Below are 15879 nucleotides of genomic sequence, written 5' to 3'. Positions count from 1 at the left end.
TTCTGAAAATCATATCTTCTGTGTATCCTAAAGACCTGATAACACAGAAATTACTTCTTCGATATCCTCAAAGGAACCATTATAATAATAAGCAAAAATAAGATTACTTTAAAGTGGTTTAAAATAGTAGAATTCAATTTCCAAGGTGGGTTGAGGCATTTGCAGTGCAGTGGCGTGGGACAGCTGTTTTTCTCTGAACTTTCTTCCTGTCTAATTTCACGATGCCTTTCCTGAATCAACCAGCACTCTTATGTGTGGTATCTCTTGGGTTGAAATCTTCGTAAACACTAGCGAGCATGTATGCTTTCTGGGTGCAACTTTTTTGTTCCTTTAGGTGCTGCAACCGGTGGTGGCCTGAATTGTACACCCAGTGCTTCTTCTCTGGGATGGGCTCCTCACTTTTCCTCTCCCTCCATTTCATGTGGGAGCCAGGGATGAATAGAAGAGAGCTGGGAGAGAATAATGGGGGAGAGGAAAGTGTGCTCTCTGCCACCTCTTCAGTCTTCTTTTCATCTAGCACGTGAATTCAAGTTTTAGGCTTTTTATGATATCTAGATGATATCAGTCACCAGTTCATTAGAATATTGGGAACTTCTCATAGCAGAGTAACTTCTTAAACAGTTACTTGCCTCTGTGGTGACCTGTTTTGGCCTTTAAAATGTTTTAGAATAAATTGAGGTTTAAAGGAGGTATGTTGAAAAGTGAGCATATGTGTAAGTGCTTAATGCTGCAGGTTGCCGAAAGCTGAGATGCATGCTGTGTTACATCACAAGATGAGTCCTTGTGGATATATATTTTTTTTCTTATAATGGTCCTTTGATAGGCATGCTTTTAAAAATCAAAAACCAAATACCACTTGTAATCAGTTACAATACTGCAGGACACTCATTTCTTCTTGCTTTTAATTTGAGCCATCTGCATCTTGAAAGTAAAGCTAATTACCCCTGCAGCACTCCTTCTTCGGGGAGCATGCTGTAATGGTCTGTGTGCGTGAGTGTACACACTCATACCATTTAGAGGTATTCTTTTTGAAGAAAATAGGTCGTCTTCTCTGTGCAGTGTTATTGAAGACCAGAATTAAGCCTCAAAGACCTTCAGTGTGCTGCAATAGACGTGAAAGGATTAAAATGGGGGATTTGAGGGGTAGGTTTTCCAGTAGCATAACTGGCTTTTTAAAGTTCTTTTAATTCTCTGCCTCTGTCCCTTCAGATATTTAATATTCTTAGGCAGCGCAGTTCGTAGCCAATCGGCTCATGCTCAGCCACAGGCAAGAGACATTTATATTCCAGGGCTGCCTTCGCCTCCCCTTTGCTGCATTTCAGCCTTTCTGCTGAAGTTTCCCTCTACGTGATTCTATGAAAAGCAGCGTTAAATCTTCAGCTGCAGCTCCTGGCCGGCTTTTAATTCCAGCTGATGTGGTGAGTGAACGAGGCCCACGGCAAATGACACATGAGGAGAGGCTCTGCCTGGATGAATATGGTCGCTGCCCTGTCTCGTTAAAACGCGGCTGTCTGCTGTGCCGCGTCTCAAGTAAGCGGCGCAGGAGATCTCCCTGGAGTGGGAAGGCATTTCGGATCAGCCGAATATGTGGAGAGCTGGGATTGTTCTCGTAGCTGAGTCTGGAAAGGCGGAGTGAGGGCTCCCGCAATATATACTGCCTGCCTTCCTGGCGATGTCGGCTCCGTGGCGAGTTAACCGTAAAGTCAAGAACGAAGGCGCTGTGCGATCCGGCGACTCGTTGTACCGCATGCTGTACTTGGTGAGCAGAGCTGCCGCGCGACGTGACTGGGCGAAGTAATTAGCAGCTAAAGGAGTTTTCATGCTGTTTTAATTTTAGGGCTGTGGATTCGAGGCTGAGCTGTAATGCACGTACTCTGTAGAGGCTTTTTGTTATTGTGCAGTGTCATTAGCGGCCCTGCCAGTGCATGAAAAGATGCAGTTTGCCTGAGTTTTGTCTGGGAGGTCAATAGCTTCGAGTCTGCTGCCTGTTGTGGAGCAGAGGTGTTGCATGCAGTTCAAGAGGGTATTCTGTCTGATGCCCAGGCATCTGTATATGTTTGTAAGGGGAACGCAAAAGGAAATCGGAGTCCACCCTCACAGCTATAGGGCTGGCAGCCAAAACTGTTGTCTGTGGGCATTGTTAACACAATTAATTGGTGACTTTAAGGACCTGCTTCTCCTGCATGGGAAGGGTGTGAGCTTAGCTCCTCTGCAGAACCCCGTGCAGAGGAGGGGTTAATGTACCGGCAAGGTAAACTTTGCCTTACAGCCCAGTCGTGCAAGGACTCTGGCGCATTTTACGGTTGCTGGACGGGACTGCTAGCAGAATCGTGCCTAAAGTGTGAGTCTGTAATTCGGGAGAAATCCCAGTTCGGTAGTGGCTGGCAAGAAGAGGTGGTGCTGGGAGATAAAGGGATCTGCTTCTGTTCCAGGCCTTCCCTGTCCTATCCACTTTCTTAGGAAAATGGGGACAGAGGTGCTTTTGTTCATACTGTCTGGGAGTTATAAGCAAGCAGCTCTGTTCTGAACCTCACTGGGTGTGATACACACCTGCTTCCTGTCTAGCAATTGATTTTTAAGTAAATATGAGGAAGAAAGGATCGTGTTTGGGCATGACACAGTTTGTTCAATGAACAAGCAAGCGAGCAGGTTTGTAAATGTGCTTGAGCTTTTTCATTTTTTCATCCATCTGGAGAGCACGGGACGAATGATGCTTGGGAAATACACAAAGATGCGAGGCGTGGGAGTGGCAGGGCAGAAGCCAGAGCTGGAGCTGGCTGTGGGAGAAGGCAGCGAGCATTTTGTGGAGTGTGCACATGTGGAGATAAGGCATTTAAAAGTCCTCTGGACTTCCTTTTTGGCCTATGGGTGTAACTGTTCTCTCTAGGGCAGAGTCAGTGTCTGTATGACAGTTACCCAATTTTCAGCCACTTGTTAGTGTTTGGCTGATGTTTCATGGTATAAGTGGATTTGCACTCTCTCCTTCTGGGTGACCCATCTTTCCTGGCAGCTTACTGCAAAAGCGTGGTGAGCTGTCTGCAGGGTATCAAGCACAAACTGCTTCAAGCACTTTATTTATTTTTGGAGTTTGATTCCATACCATGTTTTTTACATCGTAACTATTTTTAGTTGTACACTTGGCTCTTAAAATAAAGTGCCACTGGGTAAGACTTCCTCATGTATTTTTTCAAGAGGTACTCTTAACAAAGCTAAATGTTTCTGAGGAAAATCCTGCCTATAGTGGGTCTCTGCAGGCTTACATTAACAACTGTTAACTGTCAGTTCTTTGTCCCTTTCCAGCAGAGCAGGTAGCTCAGGCAGGCTTTTTCGGCTGCACTGAAGCCAGGCGTTAACCTACTGTGCGTTTTGGATTTGGAGCTGTTGAGATCAAGATGACACATGTTGAAATCTAGTGCAAACTGAAGCTAAAGGTTTGGGTATGCTTTGTACTTAAGTGTCCAGCAAGCATAGGTGGAACCTCTATAAGAAATAAAAGGAGGAGTGACTTTGACTAATAAATCCAATGACACGTTCCATTACCAGAGTTGAATTAGTTAAAAATGGACTGCTGCAATTCACTTTTTTTTTTTACCACACTTTTCCTTTCTGCTTGGCTCGAGCTTAAATCTAGGATACTGAAGATGAATACTTTTCCTTTGGGAAACTGTGTCCAGGAGGCATTTCTGTGTAGACAGCTACAATTAGTTCATTGTTTACAGTTGTGTCCTGGACAAAATTATCCTTTGCATAACAAGACACCTTGCGGTGGTAAACTTTTGTGAGCATTTACAACCATAAGATACCTTTAGGGAAAGGAACTGTATTACGGAGGGAAATCCCTTACTTGCCACAAAAATGGTTAATGTTCCTTTTAGGCTTGATGGCTGCGTAGCCTTGTAGGTGAACTTAGATGAAAACAGACGTGTGTGAGCAGGCTGTGCAGCTTAACAAATGCGGAGCCTTTTTGGCACCTGGTCATCAGAAGATGTGGAGTGGTTCAGGCTCCTGATGCCGTTGTTGCTACTGCCTGGTGGGAGTCATCTCCCAGGGGGCAGGGCTCTGCCTCCAAACTGTAAGGTGATGGTATGCTTGTTCCTTTTTTTTTTTCTTCTTCCCAACTTGTCCCCATTTCTGCCCTCTCTGCCCCTGTGTCCTCTGAACAGGATAATTTGGGGTAAGTTCAGGAAGTTTCAGAGTGGACTGGAGGGATGTAGGGGCATTGCTGGAAGTCTGTAAATCTGGATTAAAATACTGTGGCAGGATTAAACACAGAAGGTTAGAGAGGTGTGATCGAGTAAAGCAGCTCCTTTCCCTCCTGTGCCCTCTTCAGGTCTCGGGGAGGGAAGGAGATAGGGCACGCTGCAGCGTTAGCAACCCTAGAAGCCTGGGGCTGTCGTCATTGACACCGGAGACTGTACCTGCTCCAAACTTTTCAGTGAAATGAAAGATGCAAGTAGGAGATCTAACAAGAGGAGGTGAAGAGAGGATAATTCTCTTTATATAGAGTCAGATGATTAAACATTAAAGAAACCAGCTAGATGTAGCAGCTCTGGGGAAAAAAGGAAAAAAGAAAATGATTTACGGGGAGGAATTTCACCCTGCAAGGTGTGTTTCCAGATCAGAACAAAAATACAGCTACTTTCCCAAAGAGCTTGCATTTCAAGCCTTAGGCTTTGGTTACCCTGAAAACAGCTGAAAGGGTTTCTATCTCTGCATTGTCTCCTTGGCTCTACTGACACAGCCATTCATTCACAGGACTGCTGCAAACTAGATTAGGGAACTGGCAGAGGGCTGGAGGGTTTTGTTTGCACAGTCATTTTTAGTTCTCAATTCTTGGGCCCATTTGTTTGTTTCAGTCGCAAGTGCTGGACAAGCCTATTAAAGTTCATGCTTATCTGAAACTGGGGATGTTACTGAACAGCACTTCAGTTAACTTGGATTGTGCATTTTTTTCCCCTTGTCCTGGGTCACTGAAAGATAAAGTAGACAGATGTATGAAATGATGTCTATGCTTCTGGACTTTGGTGACTATTAAAAAGCCTCCAAGCTGCAACTGTGTAACTGCAAAGGCTTCTCAACTCTATTGTTCCTCTAGCTCTTGCCTAAGATATTACCTCTAGCCTTTCCTCTTTCTTTTTAAAGAGTACAGAACAGGTTGCTGCTTTCTGTCGCAGTCTTCATGAAATGAACCCTTCTGATTCAAGTGCTCATCCTCAGGAATTCACAGGACCCCAGCTGGCCACCATGAGACAACTCACAGATGCGGATAAGCTGCGAAAGGTTATCTGTGAACTTCTTGAAACAGAGCGCACCTATGTCAAAGTAAGGGATCTCAATGTGTCGGTTCAGTCTGCTAACGTTTCTTCTGGAAAACTTTGTTAGTCTCTACTCTGCTTCAAATCCTATTTTGTGCATGTATCTCGTCAGTTTACCTCCAATTCTATAATCTGTCACTAGAATAATAATTTAAACAGATCTCTGAAATAAGTAGGCATTCAGAATTCATTCAGTCATTTTGAAATAACTTTGATATGCAGAAGAACAATGTTCCGTGTGATCCATGATTTTGTGGGTAACTATGTAGATGTTTCCTTTTACACAAGTTGTAAATTCTGTGAAATTTGACTCTCGTTGTATGTGTGTGGAGGAAACATCCATAGGCTTGGAAAACTGTGGTCTTAGCCACTTCGATAAATATTCAGAAGCAGTTCAAGAAACCAACATGGGAATCTTTTTCTGAATTTTCAGGACTTAAACTGTCTGATGGAGAGATATCTGAAGCCTCTACAAAAAGAAACATTCCTCACACCAGATGAGGTATGTTAACTGTTCCTTTACCTTTTTGCTAGATAGCTTACATGCACACACCACTCCGCTTCTCTAGACTTGACTTGCTAGTCCCAGTGAGGTCTATAGAGAAATTTAGAACTCAATTTCTCCTAAAACAGCTGATTGACCAGCATCTTTATGCTGTGCTTTTATTTTAACACATTATACAATAATGGATAGTGTTTTTCATCCCTGACATCACACATTATGCAACTGGACTGAGAATTAATGAAGTTCTAGAAAACATGATTTAACTGCAAAGTGATCTTAACAGTGATACTTTGAGCATGTTGCTTTCTTTTTTTTCTCTTATTAGCTGGATGTTCTCTTTGGGAATCTGACTGAAATGGTAGCATTCCAGGTAGAATTCCTGAAAACTCTTGAAGATGGAGTAAGGCTGGTTCCAGACCTGGAAAAGCTTGAGAAAGTTGAGCAATTTAAGGTAATCATTATTTACATTCAGAGTAGACTTACATTTTGATGTTGTACGTAATGATGAAATATCCCAGAAACTGTCCTCTGACACGCTTCATTATAGTAGTCTTGTCGACTGTCAGTTTGCCTGTGAAAACTTACATCTATACACTTGAGACTAATTGTGAGCTAATACTGGGAGTGTTTGAAGAACATCCCACTGTGATTGATTGTACTTCATGTTACATTTAACTGTATGGAGCACTAGGAATATGTCACACCATGTGCTTTGAGATGCTATTCTTGCCCTTCTGTGAGATTTCTTGTCTCGAGCTGTAAGGAGGATCTAGAAATGGAATATTACATAAAATCTTTGTTCTGACAAGCCTAATGTAGTGGTTCAGAAACCCATTAGGGCTATGGTTCAGAACATAAATTGAGTTCTGCATCTAGTTTTTTTGTGCGTAACAGAACTATACAGCAAGTACTTCTGAGTATCAGCACCTGTGTGTGAAAGGTAGAAGTATAAACTAAAGGCATATATACTTCATTAAAAATATATATGTATATTTTTTCTCCTATGTATGTATTTATTTTTTTTCAATTCAGCTTTTAAGTACCTAAAGGGGGCTTATACAAAAGATGGAGAGCAACTTTTTGCTCAGTCAGGTAATGACAGGACAAGGGGGAATGGTTTGAAACTAAAAGAGGGGAGGAGGAAATTCTTCACTCAGAGGGTGGTGAGACACTGGAACTTCTTGCCCAGAGAAGCTGTGGATGCTCCATCCCTGGAGGTGTTCAAGGTCAGGTTGGACGAGGCCCTGGGCAGCCTGATCTAGTGTGTGGCATCTCTACCCGTGGCAGGGGGGTTGGAATTGGATGATCTTTAAGGTCCCTTCCAACCCAAGCCATTCTGTGACGTTTATTTTCCATATACATGTATATATGCATGAAATTGTGGAAGTAGAAATTGTTTTATGTCTTCTGTAGTTATGTACTGAATTTATGGCAAGTAGCTAATATAGTGCTTAGTCTTTGGGGAATTTTACCCATGCTTTGACAACTCACCTTGGCAGAGGACAGGATGTCTTGATGAATAATAATAATTCCATTGGGATTGCTCTTCAGCTAACGTATAGCCCTGGAAGAACTACCGAAAGAAGTTTGTGTGCATGCAATTTTTGCTGTCAGGTGTTCATTTAAAATCAACATCAATCCTGAATGCTGCTGTCCTAACTAGAACACCACTTTTGTTTTGTAGGACACATGCCCTTAATGGGGAATGCAAATACATTTTTTTAGTGGTAGAAGCCTCTGTAATTACTGCTTGGACCTTTAAGAGAGAAATTGGGAAAATCCTCCTTATGGAGAGAACTCTGTGTTCTGAGTACTGCTTCTTCCATCTCTTTACAAAAATGTGTATCAGCTTAATTTTCACTTCTGTCCTATGGGCATAATCTGAAAGCAGCGTGCAAAACAGGACTTTGGTGTTTGCTTTCAGTTCTGTAGTTTTTCCTTCAGCCGACTGTAGGCAAGCTGCCTGTATGTTATCACATTCCCTTCCATCCCACTCTGTCTTATTCCTTGGAGGGTAGTGGAGCCAAAGGCAGTCGTCTGAGGGAAGGATTGTGTTTGGTCCATAACACAAACTCTTTTTCAGCAGAGTAGGGGCCTTGCTGTGTTTGTGCAGAGGGATGCTAGTCTTTCTTGCGGTTCCTCAATGTCTGATCCACTGCAAAGTCGGATACATCCAGTCCTTCCTAGGGTCTATGGCCATTATTTAAACAGAAGATTTTAAGCTCAGGCATTTAAACACAGTTGTGGAGCTGTGAACCTATCTCCCTGTTAGCGGATGGATCTCCAGATCAGCCTGACTGGGAACACAGATAATTATGTTAACAATGTAGCCTGTATCAAGGCTGGACTCAGGCACCAAGGCTGGTCCTGTTTTCTGCTAGATAGTGTGAAAATACTCTAAAAATGCAGTGTCTGTCATCTGAAAGGTAGATGGAAACGCTCCATCCTACCCACGCTTCTCTCCTATTCCCCTATGCTTCAACCCCATTATACAGGTCAGAGGAAAAACCCATTCTATGCTCTTTTTCCTTTCTTTTTTAATCCTAGAAAGTGTTATTTTCCTTGGGCGGATCCTTCCTCTACTACGCTGACCGTTTCAAGCTGTACAGTGCCTTCTGCGCCAGCCACACAAAAGTCCCCAAAGTTCTGGTGAAAGGTAAGAGCGGTGTGCTGGTCAGACCAGAGAGAGATGTGGCAGCAGCACGTTGGTTTGGGCTGTCTTGGGCTGCTGTGGGGATGATGAAATGTGTCTATTGTGCACCAGAGGCCACGTGGAGAGATTTGTGATGGAGGGGTGGGGGCACGCATGCAGGAGTCCTTGCAGTGGTGGGGAAGTAAGTCTGTCTGGCCTGACAGGCTCACAGGGTGCTCCATGCCATGGGTGTTCTTAGACCACCACTGATGTAATGATACCCAAGCACCTTGTTACAAGAGGTGGTTAACTTTGAATGCAGTTTTTCCTATCTTATTTATTCTCCCCCAACACATCCAGTTTCTCTTCAGTCATGTGGGGGATGAAAAGTCTTTATAAACAGGCAATGTGGCCTGCGCTAATTGATCACTGTATTTTGGAACCAGAAGTGGTGATGACCTCTGGTTCCTCTTAGGGTATGTGCAGTGAATCCATGCTTGTCATAATCCCATTGAAGCTCCAGCAAATGTGGTTGAATGCTGACAGCTGCTAGGAAAAGACGACCTTGGGAGATTGTTATATGGAAGCTGTCTAAATGTTTTAACTTCGCTGTGCTCTCTTTCCCCTCTCTTCCTCCTCTTGCCTTCGATCCAATTTGCCTGAGAAATTTACACGTACAAATTCCTAGCAGAGCTTGGCTTGCTGAGTTGGAGAGGAATGAACTGTGGTTTGGCATATAAGTGCTCGCCGGCCCCCTTGCCTCGGAGTGATGGTTTTTGTCCTATAAAACTGTTAATCTCTTAGAGCTAGCTAGCAATGCTTCATGCAATTCATTTCTGGCTGAGATGTTACATAAACAGATGGTTCCATTTGTAGGAGCTCTGCCGTTAAGGGAGGAGATATCCAGACATCTGGATGTCTGTCAATACAAAGTTTTTTGTGGGTTGTTGGTTGGGTTGTTCATTTTTTGCAGTGCAGTTTTTTTCATATCTTCCTGTAAACTTTTATTTACTATGCTGCAAAGAATAGTTGGCAGCTCTGTGGAATACATGAATTAATGATAAGTTGCTATCACATTCATGCTTTCTTTTGGCATCTGTTTCACTTTAATGTTAAGGACATAAACTAGGTAGTTCCGGTGATTTGTTTTTTTGTACATTGCTGACCATTTTTATAAATGAAAAATGGTTGAACTTGAATTATAACACAAACAGAACTTCATATTTGATTCCAGAGATATAAATCTCTTTAAAAGCCTTGGAGTGTATTTTAAGTGTAATTTAGGGTCCTGAGCTGAGGTACAGGTGACTTTTCGATTTGAAATTGAAGTTGCCTTATTAAAGTGGGTGACTGTCTGAGGGACGAAGCAAAAAACAAACAAAAAAGAAAACCACCCAACCTGAGCAGGGAATGTGGCTCCAATTAAATAAGTTGTGGGGAATTATTTCTGCACTGAATAACTTGTGTCTAAAACTGCCACCTTATCTGTGCTCCCCTCCCTGTACAAATTTATGTTCTAGTAGGAGGAGCAACAGGGGGAATAGTATTTCTAGAAATTCAGTAGCAGTAAGGTAAAAAAGATGATAGCAATCAGGTACTCAGTCTGCCTGCGCTCTCAAAATAAGATGTATAAATTACTGCCTCCTTACTAGCTCTTGATTTATTTATTGTTGTTGTTTAGTATTGCATTTTAATGTTTAATGATATTAAAAAAAAAAATCAGACTTGCCAATATTATGTGTATACCTGTCAGACTAGACTCATGATTACTGTGACTTCTTACAAATATCCGATTGAGCCTTTTCTTTAAGGAAGCAGGTGATTGAAAGAATTTATGCTTCTCTAAAATAGTTGCAGGGCCAGAAATACCATGCATAGTGAAATCAAAAACTGTGTATTTTGGTACAGTGTGTAGGTGCTTGATATTAAATCCTAAATAGAATCTCTGTGGTGAAGTGTCAGTAGCACAAAACATGAAGTGCATAAATCCAGTAATGTGGATCTGATAAATCTATAGTTCCTTGCAAAATGTCTATGGATAAATGAATTTAAAGCTGGAACGATCACTTTATTGGGGCAGCTGTTGTTATTTCCAGTTTACCCAGTAGCTTCATGTTAATCTTCTAGCCAAGACGGACACTGCTTTCAAGGCATTTTTGGATGCTCAGAACCCCAGACGGCAGCACTCCTCCACGCTAGAGTCTTACCTCATCAAACCCATCCAGCGGATACTGAAATACCCTCTCCTGCTGAAGGAGCTCTTTGCTCTGACCGATGTAGACAGTGAAGAACATTATCACCTTGATGGTAAGGACCTAAATTACATTCCTCTTCCCTGTTTAAATTTCCTTGTTTAAATTCTAAGCCCTTCTCCTACCCTTCCTCTCAGAGGTTTAAAAATACCTTTTTTCTTTTCCGCGTTCTCTCTCTCTTCTAGTGGCCATAAAAACAATGAACAAAGTTGCCAGCCACATTAATGAAATGCAGAAAATCCATGAAGAATATGGGGCGGTGTTTGACCAACTCATAGCAGAACAAACGGGGGAAAAAAAGGAGGTAACATGATCAAATTTAGAAGACATAGGCTGATATTCTGTATCATGAATGTTAAATTTTATCAAATACTTACCTTTCCTGTTGTGTCACTTCAGTAGGTCCTGGTGCAAACAGGTAAATTCCAATCCAATTCAAAAACTGCTTCTCCATGTACAGTTCAGTGAGTGGGACCAATGTAAAGAAGTGGTTTAGTTCTCTTTGAAGGTTGTGCTTTGGCCAAAATCCCAGCCCAACATGTAGTTTACTTTTTTGTCTGTCTTGGCTCTCCTCATTGCACACAAACAATCTCGCCCTACCAATCTGAGCGGTCTGATGTGCTGAGGCAAGTCTGTACTTAAGTCTTTAATCACTTTAAAGATATCAAAGTGTGAGATCCAGTGTGTGAGAAACTACTGTTCCCCTTTTAGGAACTGTTAGTAGGCTTGATATATGGGCTTTGGTCTAGAACTCACAGAGCGCATACTGAAACATGTGAAGGTTGAATGTGGCTCAGCCTTTGGAGACCATCTCAGAAACCTGTGGAAGGTGTCTTGAAGATTCAAACTGAGACCTGGACTTCTCATTTACTGATTAAAATGTAGGCTCACAGTCCATCAGTGCAGTGAAGGAGAGTGGTGGCAGTAATGGGCAAGGTCAGGGGAGACTTGAGAAAGATGGGGAGATGTGCTGAAGAGCTGATGTGAGCAGCGATATGGGTGAAGGCTGGAGAGACATGACCATATGAAGTAATGGTAGTGGGGTTTTGCCAACAATTGGGATGAAGATCAAGCCTAAGAGTCACTGGGTAAATACAGGACACAGAGGGGACTGGGATTGAGTCTTGGGGAAGTTTTGGGGGTGTGTCTTGGGCACCATCTTCTTTGGGGAGAAGCACATGGAGGGTAGAGGGCAGAGATCAGGTGCCTTTGCCAAACCTTTGCTGATGCTGGCAAGAAGGATTGGAGAAAGCATGTCAGGACTTCTGTTGGGGGAGCATTTGTGGCTTGGAGTTCATTTGGGAGAGGAGACAACAAGTACATCTTAGTGTTTGCTCTTGTTATCAGGGAGAGTTCAGATTGTTCTGCTGGTGCTCTCTGTGGTATCCTTTTGCAAAAGGCAGACTTCATGGAGAGAAGGGGGGGAGAAATTGTGTAAGATGGCCTCTAGACTGGGGATAGCCCTTGACTTGTGACTTTGGGAGATCAGAAGTCAACATGAAAGATCTGGTTGCTGCAGTGACATTAGGATGCGTCTCCCAACAGTCATTCTGAACTCATTTATTAGTCCATTACCAGCAATATGTCTTCCTCAGGTGAAACTTTGGGAAAAATCAAGAACCATGGCAACTGTTGGGGGGGAGGAAGCTGCTGTGACTGCTTCACCTGGTGCTGTCTTTGAACTATACCCCAAATTGTGTGTGTGTGATGGGGTTATGCTTAAATGTTTGAACAAAATAGCAAGAAACTTGTAAAGGAGAAGATGGAGAAAGGAGCAGAAAAACATAAGGAAAGCATCCAATGTGGCTTTTCTGCTCCTTTGTTTTTTTTTTGCAAGCCCTGACTTCTTATAAAATTGTGAGAGCTAGGCTCTCAGTCTGTCTTCTCCCAATCTATGCCCACCAATTAAAGATTTAGATGCATCTAATGCCAACTGTCAGAGTCTGTTTGCACATACATGCAGTCATCTGGTTGAATATCTTATTCCAAAAATTTACTTGTGTTGTTTGTTTATTTAAGAATCAAGTCCAGGAAAGTTTTCTTGAACTGAAAAAAACTTTGAACTGAAACACATTCTGTCTTTGTGCATATGTTTGTGATTGGCAGGTTGCAGACCTTTCTATGGGGGACTTGCTCTTGCATAATACCGTGATATGGCTTAATCCTCCTGCTTCACTAGGGAAATGGAAGAAGGAACCTGAGCTGGCAGCATTTGGTTTGTATCCTAGTAATTTCATTTCAGATGTTTAAAAGAGTGTATAATGTGCCTTAGCAGATATTTGTTGAAGGTAGTTGAGCATTGCCTTCTGCAAGGTTGGCTGGAACTTAAAACTGTATTTGTCTCTTTGTAATGGTCAAATTCTGTTTTGTGTTGATCTAAATCTGGTGAATAATCTGGAGATGACTGCTATAATAGTGAAAGAGTTTCTTAAACTCGTATCCAAGGCTATAAATTGAGAGCTATGCAGAAAGGTATTTGTATCTGAGAAGATACATTTCAGTAGTCTGATGTATGCCATCTAACTGCTTCACATCCTGTTGGGCAAGGTTGGGGCTTGAAGAGGCTCTGCCTTTTCTCTCCATGCCTTTTGCCAAAAAGAGCCCGAGCATCTAAATTTTAGTGGTCTTAAAGCGAAGCCAGGACTCCCAGAGAGTCTTGGAGTGATCTGTCTTCCTCCAAGAACTGTATCTTGGGTGGCCAAAAGAGAAATTGAAACTGCTATTGGCATAGATTTCAAGGTCTTTCCACTGTATCAAACCATGGTTCTTTGGAAAGGTACAGGAGCACTTATATTGGCAAAATATGCATTTGTTACTTTGAGCGAAGTTAAGTAGTGTGTGCTAGATTTTCTTTATTTGTTCCTAAACTTCTTCACACAATGAGCTTTTATGTTGCTATTTTCAGCAAGCTATGCTGGTTAGAAGGCAAGTGGCTTTTGATTTATACCAAACAGCTTATGAATGAAGAATTTTTCAGTTTTGCTCTGAAGAACACACAAATATTGAGTGCTTTGCTGTAAGCTGGGAAACTGCCCAGTTATGCCTTGAAACTGAGGAGCCTCACAAAAGATGCTAGGAATGTGCAGCAACTTTTAAGTACTCCAAACAGCTTTACACTAGTTTCATAAAATTAAGTCCAAAATTAAGTGTTCATGCAATTCAATCCTAAAACAAGGGGCATGTTTGACCTTTCTCAAAAGAGAACATGAGGAAAACCAGAGTCTTGAAAGACAAATTCAGACTCCATGTGGATGTTACATGATAATAGAGAATCAAATTGCACCTCTGTCTACAAGTGTTGTTCACTTCTTAATTCAGTATAGACCACTCTTCCCCACCTGGGAGTGGTTCAGATTTCAAATTCTGCCTGTGTGTGGTCTCACCTGATGACTGGCAGCATGTAGTTGGATGCTGCTCATTTGTCTGAGGTAGACTTCTTTTTAATTATCTTTTAATAGAACTATTGGATTTTGAACAGTTGTTCAAATAACTGGCAACTCTTAGGTTACTTCAAGTCATTTGAAACTTGTGTTTGCGTGCTAAAAGCTGTTTAGTTTTTTTTTTGGCAGGATTACTCCTGCCTTCCCTCCCTGACTCAGCTGAGGGCTGTCTGAGGAGTTGAAAGGTCTGTGAGCTTGGGTGTGTAGGATACCCATTCCCAACCTTATTGACTACATGGCTTTTGTTTTTTAACTTTCTTCTCCAGTGTTCAAAACAGCTGTGGTCCTTGTGTATAAGGATGGTTCCAAGCAGAAGAAGAAACTTGTAAGTTGCATGAACTATTTCTGTGATGCTGTGTAGGTTTGTAGTTCTAAGATCAATATTTACTTTCCCTAAAGCTGTGGTGTGAGAGTGTGCTTTTGCATATGTGATCCTTGTCCTCTGCCACACAACTGAGGATTTGGGTAATTCTGAGTGGCCTACTGTTCAGTGCTTTGCAAGTGTTTGTTTAGTTCATCCTTTGCTCCCTGCTGGGTTATTCATGTTGCCTGCGACATCCATTGTATGCTGTGGAGTGGACTTCCATAAAACAAGGTACCACCTTGAGCATGTCTCTTGTATTTGGCTCTTCGATCAGTGCATATGAATCAAACATGAGAGACGTCTGACTTTCTTGGTGAAGCACAATGTCTTTGCTTCAGTTCTGGCTATTAGTTTCTTCAAGTATAGCATGCAACTAAGCAAGTGCTGGCTGCTCTCAGCTGAACTAGATATGCCTACACTATGTATCAGTGGATCCTACTGGAATCTACAATTAGAAGTTAAAGCTAAGCTTGACAGTGAACGTATGGCTTGCTACAACAGGGAACACAGTTTATAGTATTACAGGAAACACTTTGATTCCCACATATGGCATAAACCAAAAGCATTATTTGAAATACTCGTCTTCTAAGGTCAACTGGACATAAAATAAGCTTGGAGTGACCAAAGCAAAACAAATGCATGTTCCTAAGTATGTGTGCAGTTGGAGGTGAGAATGCAGGATTAGTTGCAAAAAAAATTTTGAATGTATTGATAAGAGTTGATCGGACTAATGGTTGCTTTTGTCTGGAATTTAGCAAGATCTTCGTAGACAGGCATTTCAGTGCTGCTGGTTACTAAGAAGTTGTAGTGAGAAAAGAATTGCAACAGGTCTCTAGCTGGACACTTTTAGTGCAAAGCAATGGAGACCTTGGTGTCTGAATATCCTAAGGTATCTCATTTCTTAAGGGTATTTTGAAATTCTTCCAGGGAGGATCACATAGAGCTTCAATTTATGAAGACTGGGATCCGTTCCGCTTTCGTCACATGATACCTCTGGAAGCACTGCAGGTTCGAGCATTGGCAAGTGCAGGTAATGTTCCAGCTGCGTGAATTTGGCAGTCTTTTTAATGTTTGTTTTGGAGATGTTCACTGATCGGTGTTTCTCCTTAGTACGTGTGTATGCAGCTTTGGGGACCTGAGGAAGGAATCTAATTGCCCTGGAGAGAAAGAAGGGGGCAGAAGCTCAAATTCTGTATCTCTGCCTTGTCAGTACTTTTTTGAAGGCAGTCAAGGTCCTGGAAAAACAGAACATAGTTATTGCCAATTCTGATTTGTTTTGTTCCTCTTTTAGAGTCTTGAAGGAAATCTTGCAACTGTGAGAAAATAGGGCTAGTGAATTCTTTTTCTTGTGGTAGATGGCTTCATGTGAAA

The 15879-nt window shown here is 42.1% G+C and overlaps 1 protein-coding gene across 28 annotated transcripts in view; it reads left to right on the top strand.

The window, feature by feature from the left end:
* TIAM1 (TIAM Rac1 associated GEF 1) overlaps positions 1 to 15879 on the top strand; it is a 176173-nt gene that overhangs the window by 154451 nt on the left and 5843 nt on the right. For 18 of the 28 annotated variants that reach the window (XM_083822182.1, XM_083822207.1, XM_083822208.1 and 15 more), the window contains 9 exons: positions 5143 to 5322; positions 5749 to 5817; positions 6146 to 6271; positions 8368 to 8476; positions 10580 to 10759; positions 10890 to 11008; positions 12811 to 12919; positions 14411 to 14469; positions 15436 to 15538. In XM_083822182.1, coding sequence (XP_083678308.1) covers positions 5143 to 5322; positions 5749 to 5817; positions 6146 to 6271; positions 8368 to 8476; positions 10580 to 10759; positions 10890 to 11008; positions 12811 to 12919; positions 14411 to 14469; positions 15436 to 15538 — 1054 coding nt within the window. Of the gene's footprint in view, positions 1 to 1182; positions 1760 to 3906; positions 4084 to 5142; positions 5323 to 5748; positions 5818 to 6145; positions 6272 to 8367; positions 8477 to 10579; positions 10760 to 10889; positions 11009 to 12810; positions 12920 to 14410; positions 14470 to 15435; positions 15539 to 15879 lie in introns of those variants that run through there. The other 10 variants (XM_083822192.1, XM_083822181.1, XM_083822188.1 and 7 more) reach the window with 4 other exon arrangements.

Source organism: Anser anser (genome assembly GCF_964211835.1).
Source record: "Anser anser genome assembly, chromosome: 1".
In the NCBI taxonomy this organism is placed as follows: domain Eukaryota; kingdom Metazoa; phylum Chordata; class Aves; order Anseriformes; family Anatidae; genus Anser; species Anser anser.
The sequence above is the reverse complement of the archived record's forward strand: the minus strand, read 5'-3'. Positions and strand labels throughout refer to the sequence as shown.